General features: G+C 41.6%; 1 protein-coding gene across 2 annotated transcripts in view; it reads left to right on the top strand.

Moving 5' to 3' along the window:
- The window catches only part of LOC139622989 (vinculin-like), a 25,674-nt gene extending 9,926 nt beyond the window's left edge, over window positions 1-15,748 (top strand). Inside the window, exons 4-22 of one of the 2 annotated variants that reach the window (XM_071480772.1) lie at window positions 469-577; window positions 1,691-1,813; window positions 2,931-3,091; window positions 5,340-5,430; window positions 5,534-5,681; window positions 5,797-5,950; window positions 6,191-6,366; window positions 7,504-7,694; window positions 8,455-8,654; window positions 8,971-9,099; window positions 9,205-9,354; window positions 9,461-9,569; window positions 9,740-10,042; window positions 10,118-10,242; window positions 10,588-10,773; window positions 12,032-12,208; window positions 13,232-13,435; window positions 13,522-13,626; window positions 13,749-15,748. In XM_071480772.1, coding sequence (XP_071336873.1) covers window positions 469-577; window positions 1,691-1,813; window positions 2,931-3,091; window positions 5,340-5,430; window positions 5,534-5,681; window positions 5,797-5,950; window positions 6,191-6,366; window positions 7,504-7,694; window positions 8,455-8,654; window positions 8,971-9,099; window positions 9,205-9,354; window positions 9,461-9,569; window positions 9,740-10,042; window positions 10,118-10,242; window positions 10,588-10,773; window positions 12,032-12,208; window positions 13,232-13,435; window positions 13,522-13,626; window positions 13,749-13,895 — 2,988 coding nt within the window. In that variant the 3' untranslated portion in view covers window positions 13,896-15,748. The remainder of the gene's footprint in view (window positions 1-468; window positions 578-1,690; window positions 1,814-2,930; window positions 3,092-5,339; window positions 5,431-5,533; window positions 5,682-5,796; window positions 5,951-6,190; window positions 6,367-7,503; window positions 7,695-8,454; window positions 8,655-8,970; window positions 9,100-9,204; window positions 9,355-9,460; window positions 9,570-9,739; window positions 10,043-10,117; window positions 10,243-10,587; window positions 10,774-12,031; window positions 12,209-13,231; window positions 13,436-13,521; window positions 13,627-13,748) is intronic. The other variant, XM_071480773.1, reaches the window with a different exon arrangement.
- Window positions 15,749-16,036: the final 288 nt, after the last annotated feature.

Raw genomic sequence — 16,036 nt, forward strand, 5'->3', positions numbered from 1 at the left:
ACTGAGATCAAATGACTTCCCTCTGTCATAACTCAGGATATGTGTGTGTGGCTGACTCTGCGTATATATGTGTGTATGTGAGGCTATAGTATGTACTAGCTTGAATGGTGTGTGTGTGTGTGTGTGTTGAATGTTTGAGGGCAAGTCCATAAGTGGAATCACATTGGGCACGTGATTATGCTCACCATGTCTCATCACTAGCCTCATTTTTGAAAGAGCAACCTCTCACAGTCACAAGACATACATCACAAGACTGTACACACACACACAAAAAGACACACACACACACACACACACACACACACACACACACACACACACAAAGATACCGCACAAACAACAGGGCAACTTCAACACGGTCTAAAAAAAGCTCATGCACACACTGAACGGTGTTCTCTAATAAAGACGTTTGTCTCTAATCACCATTATCAGCCCTGTGTATGTGATTATGTCTGTGTTGTGTTCTAGGTGCGTAAGATAATCAGAGTGTGTAAAGGTATCCTAGAGTATCTGGCTGTAGCTGAAGTGGTGGAGACCATGGAGGACCTCATCACTTACACCAAGAACCTGGGACCAGGTCAGCTGGAGCTTTTTTTTTAAAGCCAATTTAAAGCTGCTACTCAGTGAAGACAACTCCATGTGCAGCTTTCTGTGGTTTAACTAAAAGTGAAAATCAAAAAGGCCTAAAAAAGAGCCCCCATTCAAAATGTATTCAAATTTCAAATTTTAGACATTTTCATTGACAAAAAATTTTGGGCTTTTATGCCTTGAAAGGGAGCTGGGTTACTGTGTTCCAGTTTAGAGCTGAACAGTTAGTTAATTAATCAGAGATGATTTAAATTTTTCTTTGTCTTATATGACAGCAAAGTGAATATTTTTTGGTTTTGGACTTTGTGGAGGGAATTTTCAAGAAAATAATGAGCAGATTAATTGATATTGAAAAATAATGGTTAGTTGCAGCCATGTTCTAGTTAGGTAGTTGAGGTCAACTTTGTTTAAGCATAATATTTATTGTTGAACAGTAACAAACACATCAATAATTTGGAGTCCTATGAGCAGCCAAGGCTATATTAAAATCCTTATACAATCAGGAAATTGTGTAGATAATCATGTGAATAATTAAGATGCAGATGCATCATGCTTTTTTGGCAGTGTTTTCCAAGGGCCATCACAAAAACATGAACCGTGCAATCAGCCTTTGTTTTCGACTCTTCTCTGAGTTAGCGATCCATCTGTCCTGGTGAAATCCAAATTAACTACTGACTGCTCCTCTGACACTAAGATGCTGTGATGAAGGATCAGAGTCTTTTCACTGGCGGAGAGCAGAACCATAAACAGTCTATTTATCATCAGAGGTAAAAGGTCAATTGTGTTGTCAGTGCACTGTGGCATAATGAGCAGGAGGAAATCTGATGCCAAGGCTTTTCACACTTGACTGATGGAGTCATTGTACGAGATCAGTCGTTCATGAGGTAATGATGTTTGGATGTGTTGGAACTACTCATTTGGCGAAAACACTGAGGGGTGCTCTCAGCCTCTGATTGTTGAAGCGTAGTTAAAGTTGGGATGCTAAAGCCAAACCCGAGTTCATCACCATTTTCTGCACTGTACCTGCTGTTTTGGTTTGATTTTGGTAACCTCTAGCTTTCACAGGACAATAAATTCTCCCCATTTTGCTCTCTTTCCTCAGGGATGACCAAAATGTCAAAGATGATTGAGGAGAGGCAGCAGGAGCTGACGCACCAAGAACACAGACAGATGCTAGTCAGCTCCATGAATACTGTCAAAGAGCTGCTGCCTGTTCTTATATCAGGTGTGTGTGTGTGTGTGTGTGTACGTGTGTGTGTGTGTGTGTGCCATGGCAAACGACTGTGCAGGTCACTGAGTATCCAACAGTTGTTATAGCAACGCTGATAATTACAGTCATTAGTTGCTGGGGATGTTAGACTGACTGCACACACACACACACACACACACTCCGTCGCCCACTAGCTGCTGTACGAGTGTCTCTCATACTGTATTCTGCACCAGCAAAGAAGAAGAGAAACACTGTTACAGCCTTTGGAAATCTGTACATTTAAATGTGAATGTTCAGTGAGGTAGTAATGTCAAAAAAAGTTTAGATTACAGTTTTGGACTAAGATCACAAGCCAATTTACAATTAAACTATAATCAAGACTATTATGTTAACAATGGATCACATGATTGCTACTACTAAAAAGGGGTAGGTCACACCAAGTAACCTACAGATAACTAACACCCGACTCTGCAGTTCCCCTCAGCTTTACAAAGCTTTTTAGCATTTTTAATCTCATTGTTTTGGTTTAATGGACCAGGACTTGCGTTTTCGTTCACTCTCACAGCTCTCTGCATCAGGCAGCAGTTTTCAGTGGAAAAGCTCTGACCCCCAAAGCTCTACATGCCCTGCACCAGAAAGTGTCCAAGTGAACAACTAAATAGCAAACATAGTAGAGCATTTAGCAGCCAAATAGCAAGATACTTCCCTTAGGAGCTAGTGGAGTCCAAAAATATAGCGAAAAGAGAGGGAAGAGAGGGAAGCGACAAGACACGCAACTCTAAATGAAAAACTGTCTGTATCTGCTGCATGCATAAATAAGCAACTATTTGCTAACAAGTTTGCCATATCAGCTTACAGTATGTTGCATCTGCTGCCCCCATGTGGCCAAAAAAATCAGCTAATACAGCTTTAGCAACTAGAACTTTAAGTGATTTTAGTTTTCGTACATTTGGCTTTATTTTTTCTTTTGGGATCTTGCCACAGGGTCTTTTTTGTTTTTGCGCTATAGGGGGCCAATGAAGTTGGAGATTGTTAAATCAGTTGCGGCTTTAATGAACAGTTTTATATCTTTTGTGATCAAACTATGCTCCTCTATGACTGTAATCACTAATACCCATGTTCTCGTTGTCAGCTATAAAGATTTTTGTCGCAACCAAGAGCAGTCGAGGTGCCGGCGTTGAGGAAGCGGAGAGGAACAGAAGGTTTACCTTTGAAAAGATGAGCGCTGAAATCCACGAGATCATAAGAGTCTTACAACTCACCACATGGGACGAAGACGCATGGGCCAATAAGGTATGACCTGTGCTGCACATGTAATCTCTGTTTTATGCCCTAAACCCCAACCCCAACAAAAACTCCCCACGTACCTAAATCAAACAGTCACTTTTGCTTTGGAGTGCCTGTTCACACACACATAGGCACACACTCTATCCACACATCCCTCTATGCTGTAGAGAGCATCTTCAGAAAATTCACTCTTTACTTTGTCTCCACTTTTCTTTTTGCTCGGTAGTATAACTCCTGGTTTTTCTTTTTCTTTTCTTTCTTTACCTTCCTCCTCCATTCTTTTCCTCCCTGTAGAAGGTAAGCCTGTTTCTCTCCCCCCTCTGCAGTTTCCAGCATGCAAGTGTGTATGTGTGTGTGAGAGAGAATAAGTCTCCATGCTTACACTGGATATACTGTATATATATATATATATATATATATATATATATATATATATATATATATATATATATATATATATATATATATATATATATATATATACATATATATATATACATATATATATATATATATATATATATATATATATATATATATATATATATATATATATACATATATATATATGTATATATCTGTCATGGTGGTATTTACAGTAAGTATGTCATGTGTTTTAATCCACTCTGTTATCTGAGGTGATGATGTACAGTACACATGCTTCTTCACTGTATTAATATATGTGCATATGTTTGTCTCTAGATGTCTATTTGAGTCGAACAGCATGAAACAGATGACAGTTATTTACGTTTTCAAGCTTTATAACTTCTATTTTTTTATATATTTTTTAACAGTACCTGCCTCAGTCAGTCAGTCAGTCTTGGTATTTTCTTTCTTGTGCTGCTCGTGTGTACTGTGTGATACAGCTGTCAATAGATGCTGTTTTGGGTAGAGTATATGCCCATGGAAATATTTTTGGGCACATAAGTTAGAGATTGTGTAATGGGATCCTTCACATCTAGAGTTAAGATCTGTTTCACTCGTCTAACCTGTAACCCTGCATGTTTTTCTGCACACAGCTTCCTCAGACACTGATCTGCCTGTCTGTCTTTTGTTTGTGTGTTTGTATGTTTGCTGTGGAAATACTGCATACTTTGTGTATGAGCTGTTATAATACTTTACTGTCAGTGTGTGGGGGGAACCACTGGCACACGATGACTGTCCTCTGCTAAGGTCATGAATTATAGAAATAAACTGGTTGGTGTCCAGACACATCCATAATAGATGGGCTGTATTGAACAGTTCCACTTAAGTGGTTCATTCTCTTCTGAGCTGGAAAAAGCTTGGCAAATGGCAAAGCTTTGCTCCACTTGGTATAAAGCAGTGAAAGTGTTTGTGGCTTTTGAGATGTGAGATTGTCATCCCATCTTAAAAGTCTAATTTCATTCTTTTATTATTTTTAACAAGTTAATTAGTTGGGCTGCACAGAATTTCTGGAAACTTTACAATACAGCATAAAGGCTTGTGTTATTATTAATGACGTTATCCATGGTAAATAAATAATGTATTACTACTTTACAGGTTAATAATAAACATTAATGAATGGTTGAGAGCCCACAATTAAGTCAATACATTTAGCTGCCACGCTCCCAACACAATAACCATTTATCAATGGCTAACACACACTATAAACTTTATAAATAGTTACCAAGCTTGCAGCTCTAAATGTTTGTAAATCATTAATGGATTAACAATGATTAAAATATAAATTTCTGGGAACATTTACTTTAAAGGAAAACACTATTGATATTTTACATTTTTATTACTGTCAACAAAAAGATCAAAACCAAGAAGTATAACCTATTTACACAAAGCCAGCTGTATCTTTTACATGGAAGATGAACACCAGCACTGTAATATACTTTGAATCAATCCCATCTACACTGTGACCAGTTTTAAAAGGTTTACATCTTCAGTAAGACTGAATGGGGATAGGGTTGAGTACCACAGACAATACAGAGGAGTAGGAAAGCATCAACAGACAAACTAACACGTTTGGTGTTTTGATGTTTTTTGGGGGTTTTTTTATGGGCTTCTTGTTGACAGTAAGAAAAATATAAAATAACGCCGGCATCTTCCTTTAATTTAGGCTCACGTCTTATTATCCCAGTTGACTTTTAGCATATTATTGTTAAGCAGTAATGAATTAGTTATGTAATTAGTTTGCCATAATGTGAAGTGGTACCTTCTTATTTAATATCCACTGCTGTTTGGACAAATCTATACATAATGCCGTGTTTTGTCTTTACCCCAGGATATGGAAGCTTTGAAAAGATCTCTGGCTTTGATTGAATCAAAGATGGCACAGGCTAAAAGCTGGCTCAAAGATCCTCATGCACAGCCAGGTATCTGTGTTTTTTTTTTTCACCATGTCTTTAGCTAAAGCACTTCATCAGCTCTTTAGATCTTTTTCTACAGTCTCATCCTTTGGTGTGCTGTCGTCTTTAGGAGACGCCGGTGAGATTGCCCTGCGTGTGATACTGGATGAAGCTGGTAAGGTGGGAGAGCTGTGTGCTGGGAAGGAGAGGAAAGACATACTGGCAACCACTAAGGCTCTGGGACAAATGACCGACCAGATTGCAGATCTACGAGCCAGGTGCTGTGTTTGTATGAGAGAGACAGTGAGTTAAACTGCATCCATTACTTCTCTGTGTTAATGTAAAGTATTTTGTTATTGTATGTGAACTGTGTGTCTTTTTCTTTTATGACAGAGGCCAAGGCACAACGCCAGGGTGTGTGCAGCGTGCAAACCAGTGCTCACAGGGCTTAGACTTGTTATTTGGCAAAGTGGACGGTGCTGCCCGCAGACTGGAGGCTTTAATCAATGCCAAGCAGGCCATTGCCAGGAGGCTGGACGCTGCACAGGTCAGATAAAACACCAACAACACAGTAATCCATGTGAACCCTGTCCCCAGTTAATCATACCTCCTGTCTGCATCATATTTGTCCTATTTCTCTCTCTCTTGTACTAGTTCATTTCCAAGCAAATAGTGTGGTATTTTCAGACCTTTTCAGCTTGTTCAAGCTTTCTTGTCTTGTTTTTGTACAGATTTATGTTGCATGTTTTATCAAAAGAGAGCTAAGTCATATGTGTGCGTTCTATAGGCCTGGCTGGCTGATCCTAACGGTGGTCCTGAGGGGGAGGAGAACATCAGAGCACTGCTAGCAGAGGCCAAACGCATTGCCGATCTGTGCGAAGACCCCAAAGAGAGAGATGACATACTGCGCTCCATTAGTGAGATCGCAGGACTCACCGCCAGACTCGTGGAACTACGCAAACAGTAGACTTTCTCTTCCCTTCTCTGACACATGCATGACTAATGATGTTTCATGATTGCTTTACGTAACTCTTAGACCCTCTTTTTCTAGGCTCAAACTACAGCCTCATGCCATCAATAGATGGCATATTTTACCTGCCTGGAAAATATGTTGTTGCCTGTCAACCTTGGGCATCAGTCCTACCATAAGGTTTCTAACTGTTTGAGTATGGTGTGGAAGAGATGGGGCTTTATGTGGCGGGTCAGTTTGAGGATCAAAAATTACTGAAAGTAAAATATCACTCATCTCAGAGTTCAAGCCACTGGATTTTATATTTGAAGTAAATTTCATCTTGCGTTTAGAATAACAAGTTTACTAAATGTTGCCGCAGTTCAGTGAATCACACCAAGATGAGTCACCGTTATGGATGTATTTTCTGTACTGCACCTCCACTGCATCTACTGACCATACAAGGAAACCAGAGTCAAACATGACAAAGTAAACCAAATGACCCAACTGTTGTTGAAAAATGATGTATCTGAACTTCGAAATAAAAAAAAAAAAAGACTCTGCAAGTACACTGAAAGATTTGTGGGAGATTATCAAGTATTTTCTAATCTGGAACAGATCATACTTGATAATTTGTGGCTCAGTAGACATATCACCCCTGAATTATCTTGGGTGTGTGTCACAAAGGTCACAAAAGAAATACTACATTTATTAAATCTGTATTTTTTTTAATGAATGTGCTTTATTTTATATTATATGAATATTATTTTATTTCTCAGGCATCTGATCCTTCACTAATAATAATAATGAGAATAACTCAGTTGAACTGTGCTAGAAGGGCCCTGAATTACTGTCCTGGACCAGAACTTGTATTTATGCCTGTGGAAAACACACATGCTCCCAGTACTAACCAGTATACAAGCATTTATCTTTATTTAATGGTTACACAAGACAAGAATTAATGTTGACAAAAGCAGATGGAAAAGTGGCATCAGCTTCTGATGGTGGTATTTCCCTTTTTGGATGGTGTCTAAGAGGGGTATGGTGAAACTGTTAATTGACAGGCTGGAAATTTGTATTTAACAGCTAATTTCTAGACCTTGGCTTTTTGTTTTTCCCTCTAATCATATCTCTGTCTGTCACTGTCTCAGGGGTAAAGGTGACAGCCCAGAGGCCCGTGCATTGGCAAAGCAGATTGGGGCAGCACTGCTGACCCTGCAGTCCAAAACCAACCGGGCAGTGGCCAACATGAGACCAGCCAAGCCTGCCGTCACCTTGGAGGGCAAGATGGAACAGGCTCTCCGCTGGGTGAACAACCCCGGAGTGGATGACAGAGGAGTAGGTGAGCGAGGATGGATGACGGCTCTAGGGAGGGATGATGTAGTGGTTTGGTTCAAAACGGAACGCTATGACCTTTTATGCCTTTTGTCAGCCTCCTGTATGTGGATGATGGAGGATCAAAGTGGTTATGGCAACACCTCAGATATACAGGATCTTGGTGCATGAGGAGACCACAAAGTCTTTGAGTCAGGAAACATTTCTGAATGTGGTACAGAAATGACTGTGCTGGTGATGCCATTTCCTTAAATGCCCACAGTCATGTATCTTGTGCATTAATCAGACTTAGTCATTCAGCGGGTATTGCATTATATTTAATGCTTTGTTTGATGTCTGTTGCTATATCCCTGTTTTATCATTTGTTTGTTTCCTATTTTCTCCCATGCTTCCCTATGGGAGCAGAGTGTGAGATTCTGCAGTGGAACACAGGTACCTGCCTGCTACATGCTGTCTTAGATGGTGTAACCAAACACTATAGATATGACACGAGATATTTATCACACAGTGACTTCCTGGAAACTTTATGAGGTCACCATATGCCGCATAAGCAACCTCTGTTGCTACTTAAGGAAAGAGATATGAACCAGTCATCAGTCACCCATTGCCCTGTTGTTATTTATTAGACCATGTTACCAAGGAATGCTCAATGTCTAAATAAGGACTTATCATTGCTGTATCTGGGTTTTTTTTTTATTGAACTACAAGGGGATATTGGGTATCCAGATGTGATGTAAGAATGACACCTGATGTGTGTCTCTCTCCAGGTCAGGCAGCGATCAGAGGAATGGTTGGAGAAGGGAGGAGGCTGGCAGGAGGTTTGTTAGGGCCGTATCGACAGGATATGATTGGACGCTGCGACCGAACAGAGGCTCTAATGGCATCTTTGGCAGACATGGCTGGCAGGGGAGAGGCTGAGGCTCCTCATGCACGAGCTACAGCTGCACAGCTGCAGGACAGCCTCAAGGTAGCTTAGTGGCCTCACAAACACACACACACACATGAGTTTATAAATTAATCAAGACTCAGGTTTAAACTCTACTGTCATTAGAAAAGTAAAGTAGAGGGCATTGTAAGTTACAGTGAAGATAATTAAGTTTCAAAATATGTCAGGGAAATATAAATAAAATGATGAACAGCACAGTTAAAATATTTTTCTTTTGACCGAATGGTGCAGACATAAAAAAACGGAGTCTTGGGTTTGTATGTGATGTATGCTTGCATAAAGCATTGGTGCAGAGCTCCACCTAGTGGACTAATACAGCACACTCTGCTTCAACCAGGACCTGAGGCAGCACATGCAGGAGGTGATGACCCAGGAAGTATCTGATGTTTTCAGTGACACCACCACCCCTATCAAACTGTTGGCCGTGGCTGCAACTGCTCCTCCTGATGCCCCCAACAGGCAGGAGGTCAGTGACACACACAAATCTGTGCTGATTAGAGAATTTGTGTGAAGAATGGGTACACAATAAAACTGTTTTTATCTGACTATACCAACAATAATGCTTTTGAAGGTTTTTGAAGAGCGTGCAGGGAACTTTGAGACCCACGCAGGTCGGCTTGGGGCGACCGCAGAGAAGGCTGCTGCCGTGGGAACAGCCAATAAGAGCACAGTGGAGGGGATACATGCAGCTGTGAAACATGCCAGGGAGCTCACACCACAGGTGCTTCTGTTTGTTTTACTATTTGCATGATTACATATACTGATGAAACTCTGTCTGAAAGCTGTCTGAGTCTGTCATACACTGTCTGACGTGTGTGAATGTTCAGGTGACCTCTGCTGCTCGGATCTTGTTGAAGAATCCCGGAAACAAAGCGGCGTACGAGCACTTTGACACCATGAAGAACCAGTGGATCGACAATGTTGAGAGACTCACTGGTGAGGATTTTCTCAACATTTCTCATGTTAATTAAATTATTGTCAGTTTCACATTTTGAGATAGTTGCAGTGTTACAGCAGGATGGAACAGATTATTCAAACTACCTTAACATATGAGATTTAGAGGGGTTGATGTGTGCTTGTGTTCATGTGTCTCTCTGTGGCTTCAGGTCTGGTGGATGAGGCCATCGACACCAAATCTCTGCTAGATGCTTCTGAGGAGGCTATAAAGAAAGACATCGACAAGTGCCGAGTTGCCATGGCAAATGTTCAGCCCCAGATGCTTGTTGCCGGGGCAACAAGCATAGCAAGACGAGCTAATCGGGTCCTGTTGGTCGCTAAGAGGGAAATGGAGAACTCTGAAGATCCGCGGTTCAGAGACACAGTGAAACATGCCTCAGACATCCTCTCACACACCATCTCACCCATGGTGATGGATGCCAAGGCAGTGGCTGGGAACATACAAGATAAAGGTACAGGAGTACACTATGCAAACACATGATCAAGATACTGTACTGTATGAAATGTTCACACGCCTTTCCCTGCAGCTCTGCAAAAGGCCTACCTGGACTCATGTCTGAGGATCCTGGCTGCAGTCGGAAAAGTTAGAGAAGCTTTCCAACCTCAGGAGCCTGACTTCCCTCCTCCACCTCCTGACCTGGACCAGCTCCATGTAAGCACACACGCACAAACTCTCTATTATCCACATCGGCACATTGGAACTACTACCTTAAACATTTTGAATTTGGAGTAATGTGGGCTCTGTTTCTGGTCTAGACAGAAGAGTTTTATAGTGTAGTGAATAAAAAACTTACAGCCAAGGGGGGTTGTGTAATACTAATCCCATGTTTCACCACAAGGCCCAGTGTGTAGTGTTTTTATGTGATTATAGCATCTTCCAAACTATTCTGGAGTATTTGCTTTTATTTGTATGAGAGTGAATTAATTACCCATCACTCATGTCCCCCTTTCCTCTTGAATTGCATATATGTAAATAACATATGTGTGTATTTTCCAGGTCAGTGATGAGCAGGCACCACCCAAGCCCCCCTTGCCAGAGGGTGAGGTGCCCCCGCCTCGGCCCCCTCCTCCAGAGGAAAAGGATGAGGAGTTCCCGGAGCAGAAGGCTGGAGAGGTGCTGAGCGAGCCCATGATGGTGGCAGCCAGGCAGCTGCATGATGAGGCACGCAAGTGGTCCAGCAAGGTCAGTTCACACAAACACACCGAAAAAAAACACAGTCTGCATATTCACATCTAATGTGTGTAATTTGAAAATCAGTAGCACACACACACTTCTGGGTTAAATACACTAGCTGGCTAGTGAAAGCCCAATGTCATGCTTGCAGACATGACTGAAATGATCCCAGGATTTTATTGACATTGACCAAAGAGGAAGTGTCCTCTCACATTAGTAGAATACTCTGGAATCGTTTTTTTTTTTCCTGAAATAACGTTGATCCTGAAATGTGGAGATCAGTGGCTCGATTCCAATTGCAGAGTAAAACTGGAAACTGTCATCTGTTTAAGGCGTCGGCATGTAAGACTGTTGATGGCTTAATGCACACACTTACATGCAGAAAGTAAATATCAGAAAAAGATGCATGTGTGGTGAGACAATCCAGTCTCCCATCTACAGCAGAATCAGAGAACAAGCGCATTACATTTGAAGTAGACTTTGCATTCTCCGCACTCGTATCTCTATTGATGTCTATGTTCCTTCCATTCGTGTGTGTCCAAGTGTTTTTGTGTGGAGGAGCTGTTTATAGGAACAGTTATACTGTGTATATAACCATTTATTATCCAGGAATAATGCCCTCTCGCTGTCTTTGTGAAGCTCATAACTGTTTCACTCTCTATAGCTCACCTGACAGTTTCTTCACACCTGTCTAATGATCTATGCATCAGAGGTGTCTCCGGAAACCAGGCACAAAATATGTCTTATAATATCACAGGGTCACACTATGTTCCCCAACACAGTTCTATACACTAGAAGGATGCCAACCACTGGTTTTGGTTGCAGTTAGACTCTGACTGTGCAAATGCTTTACAAACTGTCAACTCAGCCACAGCCTCAAGGCACATCATCCACCTGCTGTCTGCCCAAACCAGCTCCTTTCTTCTTTTTTTCCCCCACCAATGCCATCTTTGCCTGTGCAGTTTCACCTCCCCTCTCGCTGCTCCTTCACAGTGCTTGCATTCTCTCCTCCTCCCTCTTGTAAATCTCCTGTCCTCTCTTCTTCCATCCAGAGCCTCTCATACTGTACTAAATGCCTCCTTTTCCCATGCTTTCCTCCCTCCTGCCATCCCTGGCTTTCCCCTTCCCCTTCTTCTCTTCTTCCCTCCTTTTTTCCCCTCCTCCTCCTCCCACCTTATTTGCCTCCCTCCCTTTCCTTCCAATCCCAATCAACCCTACTCCCCCAACCACCACCAACAACCCCATCCCCACCCCTTGCCCTGCCCAGCCTGAGGATGAGGAGGCAGTAGAGGAGAGGGAGGTAGATGATGAAGATGAGTTTACTGATGGTGAGGATGACTATGAGCCAGAACTGCTGATGATGCCCTCCAACCAGCCTGTCAATCAACCCATTCTGGCAGCTGCCCAAGCTCTCCACCAGGAGGCGCGCAAGTGGTCCAGCAAGGTCTGCGCACATACATGCACATGAGTGCACACACACAACCAGATGTGGGTCAGAGAGTATTTGTAAAATGACTCCAAGTGTTTGGAGCAGTTGAGAGGATCATAAATTACTGTTTGACCCCATGCACACACACATCCACGCATGCAAACACACAAGAAAGGACAAAGAAACGTCCTCTGGAGTAGTAGCTGACAGTCACTGAGGCTGTGCAAAATGATGAGCTCTGCATCTGCCACTACCATGGAAACCACCAACCAGCTGTTGCTGCTGTTTACTGTTGCTGCATCACACTCAGACATGGTTGACACATGTTTATGCTGATGCCACGCCAAGGTTGCACTAAGAGTTGAAGATTTATGGAATGGCGAGTTTGTTTGTTGCACCACATGGATAAACTGATACTGGCTTCACAAGTCCCTCCCCTGCGTTCATGTTAGGTGAAGTGGTTTAAAGGAGGGGCCAGCCACTCTGCCTCACTGTTATCAGTCACTCGTTGTCTGGCCAACCTGTTAAGCCAAGGATGACAGTTTCCCAAAGACTTCGGGGTGACGTAGCTTTGACGTTAGACTGCCTGCTTGGCCCACTATGATCGCCTGCTTCTGCTTCTTAGTCTCAGGGTGTGTCCTGATCACTTCCAACACTGTGAGCGCCACCTCATGGGTACTAACCTCAGCTTGACTGTGATGTAGGGGAGATGGTGAGAACCTCAACACCGTTTCCCTCCAAAACTATGGATATACATTTCAGAATAATCTTTCTCACTCAACAGTGAGAAAGAGTATGTGCTAACGTGCACTGACACTGCATGCAGCTCACTTCTAAACATGCTTGAAAATTTTGTGCCTGTTTTGCTTTCGCAGTACAAATTCATTCATAGGAAGCAGAAAAAGTGTGGAAACATGACCCATATAATATGCTTCTGTTGCACTCTCATCTCTTATCCAAGGCCATGCTTCTCCCCAGTGTCCTGCTTGCTCACAGCTCTTACTGCTTCCTCCTCCACTCCCTCCCGCTTCTTCACAGGGTAACGACATCATCGCAGCAGCCAAGCGCATGGCTCTGCTGATGGCAGAAATGTCTCGGCTGGTGCGCGGCGGAAGCGGGAACAAGCGAGCACTGATTCAGTGCGCTAAGGACATCGCCAAGGCCTCGGATGAGGTGACGAGACTGGCTAAAGAAGTGGCCAAGCAGTGCACTGACAGACGCATCAGAACCAATCTGCTGCAGGTGAGGACACACAAACACAAACACGTGATGAAAAGTCCTGTATGTCTTCTACAGAGAATACTTTACACGCCTTTCTCTTTCCAAAGGTGTGTGAGCGAATCCCTACCATCAGTACTCAGCTGAAGATCCTCTCTACTGTCAAAGCCACCATGCTGGGACGAACAAACATCAGTGAGGAGGAGTCAGAGCAGGTAAACTCAAAAACAAAACACATGCACATAACTTACAGGGATACACACACACATCCAACCTCGTGGCCCGTCTCTGTTGTTGTTTATTAACGGCTTCACTTCCTAATGTTTGCCTGATCCAGGCCACAGAGATGTTGGTCCATAACGCCCAGAATCTGATGCAGTCAGTGAAGGAGACTGTCAGAGAAGCAGAAGCAGCCTCCATCAAGATCCGCACAGATGCAGGATTCACCCTTCGCTGGGTGCGCAAGACCCCCTGGTACCAGTAAACAGACCTGGTCACTGAAACTAGTAACACTCTAAACTTGGCATCAATAGCACACACCTCATGTAGAAGTAGCAATGTGCATACTCATCAGGGGTGAACGTGCACTTCTTCAAAGTGGAAACTGCAGGTGATTTTGATTTATTCTCCACTGTAGTCTGGGTGTAAGTACCAGGACCATTTGATTTGGTACCAGGCAGGTTTCATTTATTGGAGTGAATTCAGCTTTGCTCTCCAGTGCCCTTTATCTGTAACTTTTTAATATATATTTTTGGTATGTTGTGTTACAAGAGTTTATCCAAATCCCAGGTATATATTTTTTGCATGGAAATTTTTTCTATTTTCTAAAGGCAAATTATGACATTAAGATATTATCTCCAAGAGGATATTTACTTTTCATTCAGTTTTTTTCAGTGAGATTTTCTTATTGTCCTTTGTATATACAGTAATAATTTGTTTTATGGACAACACTCAGCTATGATCTTTATTCACTGAGTTTGACACTAAAGTGTGGAGTCTTGTGTGAGCCAATGATGGACTCTCTTCTCTTCATGTTTACTTTTAGTAATAACACTGTTCTTAACTGTGGATCTACAAATTCAAAGGTGATACATCCTCACTGCTGTCCGGTGATGTTTATACTTGAAGAACTGAAAGGTCTTCTGGATTAAAAGTGTTATGACTCTTAGGTAAATGATACAGTTTCAAAAGCAAGTGTATAATTTGAAAAAAATTTATGGTTGTCAATAAAAAAGTTTTTTTTTTTTTTTTTTGGTGACTTCAGAAAGGTTGTAGTTGGCAGTATGAGTGACAGTAAAGTAGAAGTCGAAGTTAGTTCAGATGTTTTATGTGTGTTTTGAGTTTGTTGAACTGTCACAGTGAACAATGCCAAAGGATTTGTTTTATTACTGTAAGCTTCACAAGGTTCTCTAAACACTTAAAATCCAGGTTATTATAAACAAGATAGATCATTTTCTTTGGAGGCCCTGGAGCATGTTTTGTGGTCTGTATTTGATTTTATTTTTTCTAGCAAAAAAAAAAAAAGAATATTTTCTCCTGCTTTGCATTTTTTTAATTAATTGTATTGTTTTGTTTCTGTGCTTTCACTGTAACAGTTGAACTGTTGGGATTTTTTTTTCTTTTCAAAATGAATCAAAAACAGTTTTTTAGACAGCCACCCAACATCCTTGTTTTTAGATGTTTCTCTGTGTGTGAGCTCAGTAGTCCCACTCTGGATGCTCTGAAGCATCATTTTCATTCAGATTTTCTAGACGACCCCGGCGGTTTGAGAACAAAAACAACTTTTTAATGTGACATCAGACAATGATGCCAGTCCAGCAGTCTAGTTTATTTTTAGGTTGGAATAAAAAGAACTGAGTGTTTTTGTCTGGAATAATTACACAGCAGTTTAACAGGAAACTCAATATTACATGCAACCAGATGAGTGAATGCACATTTTCATTCCCTAAACATTATTTCATCAAGTTTTATCTTTTTTTTTTTTTTTTTTTTTTTTTTTTTAATAATGGCTGGGTAAATTTAACTGTTAAATGGAGAATTTGTATGTGTGTGCTTGTGTGTATGTGTGAAGCCTCTTCACCTAGACAGTATAAGTGAGCCGTCCATGTGAAGGCTGGGGACAGAGCTCTGAATAGCAGCACAGAACGTACAACTGCATTTTCTATTTTATTTGGGCCTACTGAGCATGTAGCAGTCACTGACCCCTCACTGAGAGCGACAGGGTGTAGTTCTGTGTGTACTTGATGTGTTCATTCACACCCTGAATGTATTCTGATAGCTTCTAGCCCTGCCAACACATCTGCTGTGCCTTGGAAGAATAAAAGACTATAATTATGACGCGAGTCGGCCTCTTAAGTCACTGCTGTCGCTACATAAAATGAGTGAGTGTTGTAGGGGAAACATGAATTTAATCCAGCTTTGGGATCTAAATGCTAACATTAGCATGCTAGCAACACACTCACAATGACAATTCCACATGCTGATGTTCAACAAGTATAATATTTATCATGTTCATTTAATGTAATTTAGCACGTTTGCATGTTAATATTTGCTAATTAGTGCTAAATACAAAGTATGGCTGAGGCTCATGGGAAAGTTTTGCAGGTATTTAGTCATAAACCAAAG

Source organism: Trachinotus anak, unplaced genomic scaffold, assembly GCF_046630095.1.
Source record: "Trachinotus anak isolate AG129_WGS33_773 ecotype Australia unplaced genomic scaffold, CSIRO_AGI_Tana_v1 ptg000007l, whole genome shotgun sequence".
NCBI classification, from domain to species: domain Eukaryota; kingdom Metazoa; phylum Chordata; class Actinopteri; order Carangiformes; family Carangidae; genus Trachinotus; species Trachinotus anak.